The 13,302-nt window shown below is 38.0% G+C and overlaps 1 protein-coding gene across 2 annotated transcripts in view; it reads left to right on the top strand.

The window, feature by feature from the left end:
- The window catches only part of SLIT2 (slit guidance ligand 2), a 358,526-nt gene that overhangs the window by 328,159 nt on the left and 17,065 nt on the right, over positions 1–13,302 (top strand). For both annotated transcript variants that reach the window (XM_003364734.5, XM_001498194.7), the window contains 4 exons: positions 2,526–2,619; positions 7,208–7,345; positions 7,451–7,691; positions 9,709–9,839. In XM_003364734.5, coding sequence (XP_003364782.1) covers positions 2,526–2,619; positions 7,208–7,345; positions 7,451–7,691; positions 9,709–9,839 — 604 coding nt within the window. The remainder of the gene's footprint in view (positions 1–2,525; positions 2,620–7,207; positions 7,346–7,450; positions 7,692–9,708; positions 9,840–13,302) is intronic.

Here is a 13,302-nt window from a genome sequence, read left to right as displayed (position 1 = left end):
AGGGAGACAAATCCTTTTTGAAGTAATCAACCAGTCTCACCAGAGTCAGATGTGTAGCTATGTAATGGTCACAAAGAGATATCCTACGCAACTTTAGCAATCATTAATATTGCTGCTATGCTATTCTTATAAGATAGATTCCTTATAAGATGCGGAATATTTGACATTAATCTAGCTTTTCACGTTCAGATTGGCATGCCTAGTCTTAAAGCTGTTGATTGCAGATTTGGCAGTCTGTTTAGCCAACAGTTTCGTAAAACCATCTCCTCTCTCACTCCTTTCTACGTCAAGTTTATGGAGAAATACCTGGTGGAGAATAAAGGGTCAACTCTATTTTCTTCTGTCAGAGATGAAATTCTCTCTCTGTTCTGTCTTCAGCTCGGACTTTCTCTACTGGTAGCTTGGGAGCTGACTGAGGGCAGAGTCCATTACATTCATCCTTTTAACCTCAGCATCTAGCACAGCGTCATATATAGTTGTGTGTCACTTACAACAAGGACAAGTTCTGAGAAATGCATCATTAGGTGATTTCGTCGTTGTGCGAACATCATAGAGTGTACTTACACAAACCTAGATGGTATAGCCTACTACACATCCAGGCTATATGGTACTAATCTTATGGTGCCGCCATCATACATGCAGTCCATCAACCGAAACATCATTATGCAGACCATGACTGTAGTAAATTCTTATGAAGTACAGTTTAGACAATTGGATTGGATTCGGTTAGATGGAATTGTATCAAAGTGAATAAGAACTAAAACATTTTCCCCTTTCTTATCATTTTTAAAACAATTTCTTAGTTGGGCATAAAGTGAAAGATACGTAGAATGACATTTATTATCTATTTCAAATGCTCCCTCTCTATTTTTAATTTTTACAAACTGCCTTGGATATAGACTGCTGTAAACAGTCTCTAGCCAACCAGATAGAGCTGATTAAAAGACTGAAAGTGATTTCATCATGATAGGCTGATAGATTATAATGAATAAATTCCATCAAGGTATGTTACTTAAAGTAATACTAATTGAAAGTGGAAAGCTGTGAAAATAAACCCTATTTATAAATATCTCATCATGTATATGTTGTTAAAAACTTTTGTATCACTGATTTAGAGACAGAAAACCTTCTTATAGAAGAAGTATATGAAACTTTCAATTCAATCACTTACTTTAAGAGACAGGAAAAAAAACCTAACTTACTACACACCAAATTAATGTAATGCCTAGATGCGTACATTTATATATTTCCATCATGGAAAAAGATGCTTTAAGTGTAAATAATATGCTGCATTTAGTTGTTAAACAACTATTTCTACCAATTAGCAAAGTATTACCTTAAAAGGACAGTCTTGTAACAAAGGGATATACTACAAATTCCTGATTTTTTAACCACTGCTGTTTAAATCCACACACTTTGGAAAAATAAAAGTTCTAATAGTTTCTTGGAAATGAACAGCAACCTATAGATGTGTCACTTCATTCATTTACTGCATATAAAATAATTAAAAAGTAATTTAAAGGCAAAGTAGAAAAGGAGAGAAGAACTCTTTTCTTTTACATCTTTCTAGTCACCTTAATATCTCACACAATGATTGGGAAATTTTTCTCACTAAAAATCATATTTGGCTTAATATATCTGAAAATGAAATATAACCATGTTATTTGTATCTGAAGAGACTTTCTAAGAAATAGTCAGACATGCAGTTTGACATAGACTTTCTAGAATCTGCATGGTTATGCTCTTAGCTCTCGTTTATTGATAAAAATTATTTTTTATGAGCTAGCTGATACTCAGAAAAAAGCATATGTTCTTTATCTAGATTGATTCTTCTTTGGCTTTTTTCTTTCTATCTGGTGGATGTAGCTAAGGAGTATTCTGTTGAGCTGTTTTCATAATTCATAAGAGGGAAACAAAGCCTTTTTCTTCTAGACTTATAAGACACTGGAGACTAGGAAGATTTGAGGATTATTTTTTCAAATATAAAACAGCAGAATAAGCCAGACATAAAGGGATACATCCCGAATGATTCTGTTTATGTCTAACTGGAAAACAGGCACAACTAATCTATGGTCCCGTCAGGATAGTGGTTAGTTACCCTGTGATGAGGCTTCTGGGATGCTGGTAAATGGTGTTTCTGGATGTAGATGCCAGTTATGTGAATGGGTTCAGCTTATGAATATTCATTAGCTATTCGTTTATCCTTTGGATATATGCTATACCTCAAAAAAAAGTCCAAAATAAAATAAATAAATAGAAATGAAAACCATTCCGATTTCCTTCTCCTAATTCCAATAGTATATTCTAAAGGGGCTCGTATTAGTCACAGATCAGAATAGTTGTGTTGTCCCAAATCATAAGACTGTTTAGCAGCAAAACCAGCATTTTGGATCTTCTGCTTGCATGTCTTGTGATTGTTTTCCCTCTAATGAGCTGCGCTTGTCTCTGAGGCCCGTGACACGGCCTGCTGGCGGGAAGCCTGTTAATCCTTCTCCGTGGACTAACACTGTTTGCTGTGTTAACAGGTGAGTTGTGTGAGGAGAAGCTGGACTTCTGTGCCCAAGACCTGAACCCCTGCCAGCACGACTCCAAGTGCATCCTGACCCCAAAGGGATTCAAGTAAGTCAGAGGCTGCCTTGGGGCTCCAAGTCAGGGGAGGGGGCTATTCTTTTAGGAACACCTCTTCTCCTCCTTCCTTTCAGGACCTGGCTTCGCACCTTTGCTCAGGATTAAAGGGACATTCTGTCTAGTGTCAAGGGCATTTTTATAAACGTTCTTATACAGCATGGACTTTTTTTAGTACACTGAACTAAATAAAAGAGAGTGTTTCCTTTTGTTCCATGACTCTTCCTGGGAAGTCATGTATGAAATAAAGTTACCTTTGACTGTGTTTGCTTAAATTTATTTAAAGGCTAAATAAATTTGTCATATCTACTAGGTGCTTTATTATCTGAATGTAAGTCTGTGATGAAATAGAGAGTTTAACTTAACGTATCTGAAAATTTTTTGGTCTTCAATAATACTTTAACTGTCCAAGGTGAGGAAGACTGAGTGGCCATATGTCCCAGGTTGCCCCGCGACCGTACCAGTTTATGCCTGTTGTCTCAGTATAATTATTAGTTGTGCCCCTTTCACCTTAAATTTGTCTTGTGTGGGATGATAAAGCACACAGTCACTTTACAGTGGGCTTCTTGAGTTGATCTCAAGCTTCAAAATCACTTCTTTTTCCTCCTCAGCTGTCTTCCTGAAATATATTTGGCATCAAATTAAATGATGCCTCTGCCGCAAATCTGAAACGTTTTAAGGGTCTATCAACAGCAACCTCTCTTCTTAGAGCTGGCAGTGGTTTAGAGTTCATTTGTCCCAAATTCTTCATTTTAAACCTGAGGTAACCATGATCCAGAGTGGTTGGGTGGCTGTCCAGGATCTCAGTGTTATTCATTGGCAAAACTGGAGCTGGGTTTTATTTTTGGCTTTTCTATTACAGGTTACCACTAAGAAGTTTTATAGTTTGTTAACATTATAGTTGGTTTGTTATAGAAAGTAAGCTGAATTCTCAGGAATCTCAGTTGGGTTCAGGAGTTGAGCTGTGTTTACATCAGCCAATTAGCAAATAGCATTATTTCTTCCTTCACCTAATATTTATTGAGCACCTCCATGGGCCAGGGCACATGGTGATAATACCATCTATGGTTTTGTAGTGCTTTATACCTATTCACTTTCACATGCTCTGTCTTTTCGGTGGAATGACTCAGACTTAATTGCCATAGGATTCAGAGAATTCAAAGTTACTCAGGTCAGGAATGGTTTCATAAGGGGAGATGGGATTTGAACTGGGACTCTGACATATTGACACTTGTCAACAGATCATCAGACATTCTAAGTTGAGTGGGAGCTGGGGTCAGTATCACCAGACTGTCGTTGCCTTTCAAAGATCAATCTGAACAAAGCACTTATTCTCAAGTTTTATTTAGAGAATGTTCTTTTGATTCATTTGGGTTTAAAATTCATCAATTTAGAATATACAAAGTTATAGCACCTGCTGCTTCCATTTGATGCCTTATTGAAAAAGAAAAGAATGCTTTTGATTCTATTTTTCATTACATTTTCATTTACATCCCTACGCAAAAAACAAAACTCCTATTGAAATCTTTCTTTTATATAAAATTCTGCGTTGCATTTTGTTCATCCTAATACTGTACATAAATTATTTCAACTCCTGATGTCTTTGATCTGCCCACAATGGAATTTGGCAAATTGCAAGTGCATCACTTCCATAGCAACTATTATCATTTCTCAGAGAAATTAGTCAGTAAATCCAGTGGTTTTCCAGAACTGCTCATCTGCTATGCAGGTTTCACAGGGTTTTGTGCTTTGTAATTATAAAAGTATTAGTAAGACTTAATGGAAACCATTAAAAAATAAGGGAATTCTTCTTCAAAAAGACTAATCCTTAATTCAATATCTTCTGTTACTATCAATTAGATTGCACACTCTTAAAAGTACATCTTGCTGGAGTATGGGTTAGCTGATTTGGGAACCCATGGTTTTCAGCAGTAGTTTGGGAGCTTGTTTTACAGCTGTATGTAATTCAGCAGAAAACAGGTTAAGTCATAGTTTATGCTGTTGCTCCCATTTTATAAACAATTGCACATTGTGGGAAAGAGAGTTGCAAAAAGAAAAGGGACTTAAAAACCAAAACTATGTGAAGTTGCTAAAGAATCTCTACTGACAAATGTTTGGACAAGTTGTACTGTTATTTCAACTTCATTTCCTTATGACTAAGCTAACAGAGCTGGTGTTATTTTCCCTGCTTTATTATACACCTCGTAAATCTCCTAAATTGCTTTGAGATATTTTTAGACCATGATGTGCCATAAGCAGTATTTTCAAGCCTGCATCTTACTTAGTCAACTTCTGGGCTTCTAAACAGTGTATTTTATATTCTTTGCTTTCTTCCTCTCTCCTTGTCAGATAATAGAGTTGAGGAAATGTGATAGGTTTTATTGCTAATACAAAGCTTAAGGAATTCTTAATTAAATGTTTTCTGCCTGTTTTGAAACCCAGTCTGAGGAGCAAAAGAAAGACAAAAATGTTGGTCATAAATGACTTTAAGTTCTAATGGGCTTGAAAAATGGTATTTGTAGAGAAGAGAATATAAAATAGCTCTTAGACAGTCACTGTGGTGAATGTGTGGTTCTCTTATCTTTTACTTTGATTTCTTTTCTCAGATAAATAATTCAGAGTGTTTCAAAGCGTTTCTTCTCTCTTTTAATGCATGGCACTTCAGCGGCTCTGCTCACATTAACACTGATGGAAGCTCTTTTCTCAGGTCCTGTCCATCCAATTGAGAATGTCTGTGGCCACTTAGGATCCATTTAACTTCAGACTTGCTGTTTGCTTTGCTTTGTTATGATTTAGCATTAAAACCACTGGCTCTAGAGCAATCGTGTTTATGCAGTGAGTTCAATTTATTTCTAAATTCATACATGCAGAGCTGAAAGTCTGTGTGTTACCCTGAGAGGGTATATATACTCCCATTTATTTTAATTCATCAGCTCTCCACTAACTCTCAAATCCTGATTTTGCATTTTCAGACAAAACCCTTGGCATTCGGTAATGTCCACATTCACTTGGGTGTTTTTAATTATCCTCATTCACTTAAATCTTAATGGCTTGGAAATAGAAAAGTGGATAATTAGTATAGACTAAACCATAAAGACTTTTATAGAATTATAAAGACTTACATAGAATTATTTTTAAAAGCCTACCGTTTGTTGATCATACTTTAGATATCAAACACTATACTAATTGTTTTACAGATAGTGTTTTACTTAATCTTTTAACAAACCTGTGAGATGGGAATTATTGTGTACATGTTACAGATGAAGAAATGAACATTTACAGAGATTAAATTACTCAGTGAAGATTACATACACTTAAAGGATGACTCCAGGATACAAATGCAGTTCTGTCTCACTGCACAGTCCAAATTCTGTAGGGGTAGAACAAAGTTTCCTGGTTTATTTGTTTTTTAAAGTCAGTGAACCCTTTTTTAAACCCAAAACAGAAACGCTCATGGAAGCCCAATGTGTAAAACTAATAAGTGACAATAAGAGAGTGTTGGGGGAGAGGGGAGAGCAGAGGGAAGCTTCCAGAAGCCCCCTCCCCCTCCACAGCCATATCTTTAGGGGTTCCATGGTCCCCCATAGCTCCACAAAGTATAGTTTGAAAACACTGCACATGCTCTATGGCTTTCCTCAGGCAGCTCTAAAGTCCTGGGTCCTTGGTGACATAGTAAAGATTCTAGCAGTCAGCACTAGAGAAGGACAGATTTTAAAGGGAGCCCTGAGGAATGAATTATCTAACAGCATAGTGCGGTGGTTAGAAATCCAGGCTCTCTTGGAAGACTGCTGGGGTCAGCTCCTGGCTGTGACACTTACAAGTTGAATGTCCTCAAGTAAGGTACTTAGCCCATTTGTCCCTTAGTTTCCTCACCTATAGAGTAGAGTAATGGTATCACTGATCTCACAGGGCTATGGAGAGGATTCAGTGAACCCGTATATGCGAAGTGGTTAGAACGGGGAACAGAGAAAGTACTCAGAGAACATCAGCTGTATTATTATCCTTGGTTCTTCACCATCAGTGCTATGCTTATCTGGATTCGTGATGAATTAGGGACTCATTCAGTGTTAAAATATTTGCTTTTCATAAAGTTATATTTTATTCCAATGTATCCAGTCTCTATTAGAAAATTAAAATGTTAATTGTTCTTAAAAAGATGCTTAATATTCTTAGTAAATTTTACAACAAAGCACTTTTGTCATCTCAGCAGCTCAAATCAATTAGAGCCGAAAATAGAGGACACTGTAGGCAAATAAAGTGGGGCAAGAGGGAGGGAGGGAGAGTGGAAAGGAAGGAGGAAGGGATGAACCCTGGTGCAACTATTCTATTCTTACTTGAATCGTGGATTCTCACTATCGTCAGAGAGGTAAAATCCCCATTCCTCTGATAGATCACGGTGAGAAACCATGGACTACTTTGCAGATCAGCACTATTTTCCAGGTATCTATTAATTTTAGGCTCTATGAACCTGTTCTAAATCAGCTTTTTAAAGGAGGTGCCATTTTTGTCTAGATGGAATGCAACTGTTTTACTTATTTTGGCTCAGTTGGATTTGAAACTTTTTACCTGCTTTTTCAAACAGATGTGACTGCACACCAGGATATATTGGCGAGCACTGCGACATTGATTTTGATGACTGTCAAGATAACAAGTGTAAAAACGGAGCCCACTGCACTGATGCAGTAAACGGCTATACGTGCATCTGCCCTGAAGGATACAGGTAAAAGTAGAAATACACATTTGTAGAATTAGGGCTTACAGAACTCAATTCACATTGGCAATTAAGTAAAATCTAATTAGCGTATTTTTTCTCTTTACTCTTTAGTGGCTTGTTCTGTGAATTTTCTCCACCCATGGTCCTCCCTCGTACCAGCCCCTGTGATAATTTTGATTGTCAGAATGGAGCTCAGTGCATCATCAGGATAAATGAGCCAATATGCCAGTGTTTGCCTGGCTACCAGGGAGAGAAGTGTGAAAAATTGGTCAGTGTGAATTTTGTAAACAAAGAGTCTTATCTTCAAATTCCTTCGGCCAAGGTTCGGCCTCAAACGAACATCACTCTGCAGGTAAGATTTCCCCCACCAGCAAGAGCTGATCTCTTCTTAAGCCAATTCACCTTCAAAGCATAAACAACCGTGGTAGTTTGTGTGATATTATTTCTTAAATAGACAGCACAGCACAGACAGAAAATGCTGCTTGTGGGAAAAGTTTGTCATTCTTCTCTCCAACATTTATATTTTCCGAAACTAAATGGGACCCCGGTATTTTTATTGACTACTTGATTGTATGAAACAAAACACACAGCAACAGAATATATCCCTTTGTTTTGTGCTCGGGTAAAGGCATTTGATTCATTTATGTTTATGTCTCTGCAGTTCAGGCTCTGCACAGGAGGAAGGCTTTTCTTAGGAAACCTGCAGCTGAGAAGAGCGCAGGGGAGACAGAACACGGCTTGGCAGATATTCACTCAGTGCCTTTAGCTCTTCACCCAGAGCCTTTCAGAACGGACATGAAATTAACAAACTCAAATTTTACTGGACAATATCCTCCCTTATCCACAGGGGTTACGTTACAAGACCCCCAGTGGACACCTGAAACCACGAACAGCACCAAACCCTGTATATACTATGTTTTTTCCTCTACACACATACGTATGATAAAGTTTAATTTATGAGTTAGACACAGTAAGAGATTAACAGTAACTAATAATAAAATAGAACAAGTATAATAATGTACGATAAGATGTTACTGTAGATCTTAGCGACCTCAGCGTATGATTTTTTTGCTTTCCTCATTAAGTTGAGAACTTTCACCTTTTCACTTAGAGGGAGAACTTTATGGCTTCTCTTTGCATATCCAAATTACCAGCACCACTACTCTTGCGCTTTGGAGCTATTATTTAGTAAAATAAGGGTGACTTGAACACAAGCACTGCAATACCACGACAGTCAGTCTGGTCACCGAGACAGCTACTACGTAACTAACAGACAGGTAGCACATGCAGCCTGGATACAGTAGACAAAGGGATGGCTCACATTCTGTGCAAGATGGAGCGGGCCAGCGCAAGATTCTGTCACACTACTCAGAATAGCAAGCACTTTAAATCTGATGAATTGTTTATTTCTGGAATTTTTCATTCAATGTTTGTGGATCGAGGTTGACCACAGGTAACTGAAACAGCAGGAAGTAAAAGGGTGGATAAAGGGGGACTACTGTAAGTCTTTCCACCTAGTCACAATGTCCCTTTGAGCAAGGCATTCAGACCCCTGTGGAAGGAGTTAGACTAGATTAGGGGTAATAAATTTAAGGTGCTTTACGTGGGGCAAATTGGGGCTGCATGTTTGTTTTATCTGAGTAGCAAAATATTTTAGTATGTTTTGAGTTCAAATGACTTTAGCCAATTTCCTCTAGAGCCCACTCCTTCTTGCTTGGTTTACTCTGACACTCCAGTGAGGGATCCTGAGGCAGGAGGTTCTTTAGAAGTCATGAGGAATGAGACTCTGGAAGGCAGGCAGGCCTCCTTTAAAAAGCATGTCTCCCTACCTCCCAGCATTGGCCACACCAGATTGTCATGAGAAGTACCCCGTGGTGTTCAGGCTTAAGTCCTAAGTTTTACTGAACTGGTCCTCAAAAGCCGGGAAAGGCCAGAAAGCAGGATGAAAAACAGAGATTTCCCCCTGTTCATGCCATAGCTATAAATGATTTGTTTTTTCATATGGAATATGAAAAACGTTCTTGCTCAATGAAGTCACATTTCACATATGCCATAAATAAAACCCATAACAGCAGCAAAAAGAGCAGGTAAATAAAAATCTCCAGCAAAGAAAGTTCTAACCACACTTAAGGTGTTCGTGTATTTGTTATTGTTCTTTTTAAAGTTCTTTCTGAATTTATTTGCAACAAAGTAATTTAGGAACAGGTCACCTTTCAAGTAATTGTTTCAGCATGGATTATTATTTTCTCATAGCCATAAGGAAAAAATAAACCATAGCAAAAACTCTTCACTAAGCGATCAAGTTTCTTCTTGATGAAATACGTTTGGATAACATACGTCCTACTAATGTCAAGCTTACTTCCTACTAGATTGCCACAGATGAAGACAGTGGAATCCTGCTGTATAAGGGTGACAAAGACCATATTGCCGTAGAGCTCTACCGGGGACGTGTTCGTGCCAGCTACGACACCGGCTCTCACCCGGCTTCTGCCATTTACAGGTGAAGATCTCTCAGTTACTGGTAAAGGTGAAAACAATTGTTCAATGAAGAACTGTTTCTCCTCTATTATTTTGTAACAGGGAAGGGAGGGAATAATTTTGCTGCAGCGAGCTTTATGATAAGTGAATTAGTTAGAGGCCTGGCAGGAACAGATGGCATGCTCAAGTTGGATAATTTGGGGAGAGATTTATAAGGGGACTGTTTACAAATATTGCTAGGGATAGTACAGTAACCTGGGGCTAGTAATAAGGGACACTCTTACTACCCATGTGCTTGAAAGGGTGAGGGGAGGCAGCAGTTATGGAAATCCATGCTCAGAAAAGGAATCGTGGAGAGGACTGCCTGAGTGGAGCTGTGACCTTCGGTGGACGGATGCAGTCAGCCCTCAGGGAGGGAACCAGGGTTTTAAATCTCGACCCCACTCTCCTTCCTCCCAATGATCTCCTGCCCATGTTTCCCTTTGGCCAAGTCAGATGTCAGAAAACAAGGAATCCACTGAGCCTGGTAATGTAGCTCACACCAGAGCCTCCCAGGGCTCAGAGCAAGGTGAAGATGGGTGGGGAGTAGCTCTAGAGAAACCACTGCAGGATTCCCAGCACAGTGAATAATTTAAAGTTACCATTCACACACTTGTTTATTGAGCACCTACTGTGAACCAGACACTCTTCTAAGCTTTCAAGAACACAGCCCCTGCCTTTGGGGAGCTTACACGTAATAAGCCAATGGATGCATACGATATGTGATAGTTCATCTTATCATTCATTTTGAAAGTTATCTAATAATATAATGATACTGATGACATATTGAAGATGTGAAAAGGATGGTACTCCTGGGGCATACATTTTGCCAGAAGTGTGCTTTTTGCATAAGACTCACCTTCAGAGCTCCTCTCTTGGGTCTCAACACCAATTTTCTATCCATCCTGCAGATAAGTTACCCACTTAATTTCTTCACATGTAGAAATAACTGCCACCATTTTGAGCAGGGTCACAAAATCATACAGTTTCTCCAGGCAGGTATCTTAAATGAACTAAGCAGTCCAATTGCAAGAAAAGGATATGCTCTCATCCTTTTACTCTTTAGAAGACCGAACTTTTCAGAGAAGTATTCTTCTATTACAAATAGCTTTCATATTGGTGATATAATAGGAATGGTTGTGACTGGAGTGAACTAAAAGCAAATCTGTGTTGAAACAGGGCTAGTCCACATTTACTCAGTTCTCCCGGAGAAACTCCATGTGAAAATGTGGGCCCAGGTTTTGCCAGAACTCTTGATTTTTCAAGGAAAGGCAGAAATCTGGCTTTTTTAAGTATAGAGTTTTCCCTTCATTAAATATCAATTCACATTTTTAAAAAACACAATATGTGGTGAACAAAATGCATCTGTAGGCAAACTCCCTTGGCAACAAGTTTATGGGCATAGATTGAGACATAGAGTGGAGACACTGGCCTCTATATTATTGATCTTATTTATATGCATACATATATATATATATATCAATGTGCTTCAAAAGCCTTCACATTTCATTTGACCTTTCATGACAGTTCTGGAAAACTGAATGCTAATTATAGCCGTGAATGGTAGTGAGCTAACCCACTTGGGACTATTTAGAGCATGGCAACAACACATAATTATTGGTTTCCAAGTGGAATACAGTAGTTATTTCATCGCCAAATGATGATGAATTAGTGCCAACATTTTAGATATTGCTAGGCCTTAAATTATATAGCTTCAATTTGTTTCAGCCCATAAAAAGATTTCAGAATATTGATTTTGTGGTCCATTTTTGTTTTTGGTTTTTTTATTTTATGCAATGAAACATCATGGAATTCTCAGAAACTATACTAAAGATTCTTGAGGTTGGCTTATTAAAGCTAGAATTCGTCTAAAATATATTTAAAATATTTCCAGATAAGTTGTAGAAATCCAAGTGATTATATCCAAGTGAGGATTTACCATAAAGAGCTTATTTGGGATTTATGTTCATTACCATTTTTGCCTAAATAACAATAGAACATACCCTGTGACATTTATAAAAAGTAATATCCAATTGCACACTTTCTGTTATGAGCCAGAAATTCCCGTTTCTGCTTGCAGATCACCTAATGGAGACATATAACGTGAGGTCCAGGGAAAGCATAACTTTCATTTATTTCTTGTTGCTAGTTGATGGCACAACAATCAAGAAAAGTTATTACATTATTTTTAAGTGAAAGAAAATAAGTAACAATTAGCTAGAATTCAGATAGAGAGATGACAGATACATTGATTGATTGATATGGATCCAATATACGTATACAAAAAATATATTTAATATATGAATGTATTAGTATTCCAGTTTGGAATAGAAAAAAATGCTTTTGTGAAATAGAGACCACTGAGAACATTATTTCAACACGCTACAAAAATCTAGTGTTTGACAAGTAATAATCATAGTAGCTATGTGTGTGTTCAGATTTAGGCTTGGCTAATTACTAGTATATAAACTCACGCAAAGTAGTTAATCTTTCAGTGTCTCAGAATCCATATCCGTAAATAATAATATAGCACCTACCTCATAAGGTCACTATGAAGATTTAATTCTACACTCAGCTCTGTTCTCACTCTTCACTCACATTGTCTTCATTCTCATCTCTCGTCTAGCAATATAGGAAAATCTTTCTGATATCTGTTTCTGGAGTGTAGCAGAGGAGTTGAAAGTGTACCCTCAATCCTCATATTAACACTAGAAGTATGGCTTGTTTACAAGGTCAACGGAGGGCAATTTGGAAATATTTATCCCACTTCTTGGCATTTATCCTACAGATATACCTGAAGACATAGAAATGATGTGTGCACAAAGTAATTCACTGTGGCATTGGCTGTAAAAAACAAAAGTTAGGAAACAACCCAAGTTTCTATCTAAATAAACTACAGTGCATCCACACAATGGAATGTGTGGTTAAAAAGGAAAAGGAAGGGAGCCAGCCCTAATGGCCTAGCAGTTAAAGTTTGGTGTGCTCCACTTTGGTGGCCAGGGTTCGGTTCCCAGGCTCAGAACCACAGTGCTTCTCTGTCTGTAGCAATGCCATGGCAGTGGCTCACATAGAAGAACCAGAAGAACTTACAACTATACACAACTATGTACTGGGGCTTTGGAGGAGGGAAAGGAAGAACAAAGGAGGAAAATTGGAAACAGATGTTAGCGTAGAGCAAATCTTCCCCTGCCAAAACAAAAAAAAAAAAAGGAAAAGGAAGGGAGAGAGGGAGGGAATGAGAAAGTTCTCTATGTATGATATTGAAAGATGTCCAAAGTATATTGCTCAGTTCAAAAGCAAAAAGAAAGTGAGGCAGCCGTGATGGCCAAGTGGTTAAAGTTCATTTCTCTTACCACTTCAGGATCCCGGGTTCATTTCCCCGGTTGCAGAACCACACCACCTGTCTTGTCAGTTGCCATGCTGTGGTGGCATCCCACATAGAAGAA

This window comes from Equus caballus, chromosome 3 (assembly GCF_041296265.1).
Source record: "Equus caballus isolate H_3958 breed thoroughbred chromosome 3, TB-T2T, whole genome shotgun sequence".
Lineage (NCBI taxonomy): Eukaryota > Metazoa > Chordata > Mammalia > Perissodactyla > Equidae > Equus > Equus caballus.
Note: the sequence above shows the minus strand (reverse complement) of the source record. Positions and strands in the feature narration are given on the sequence as shown.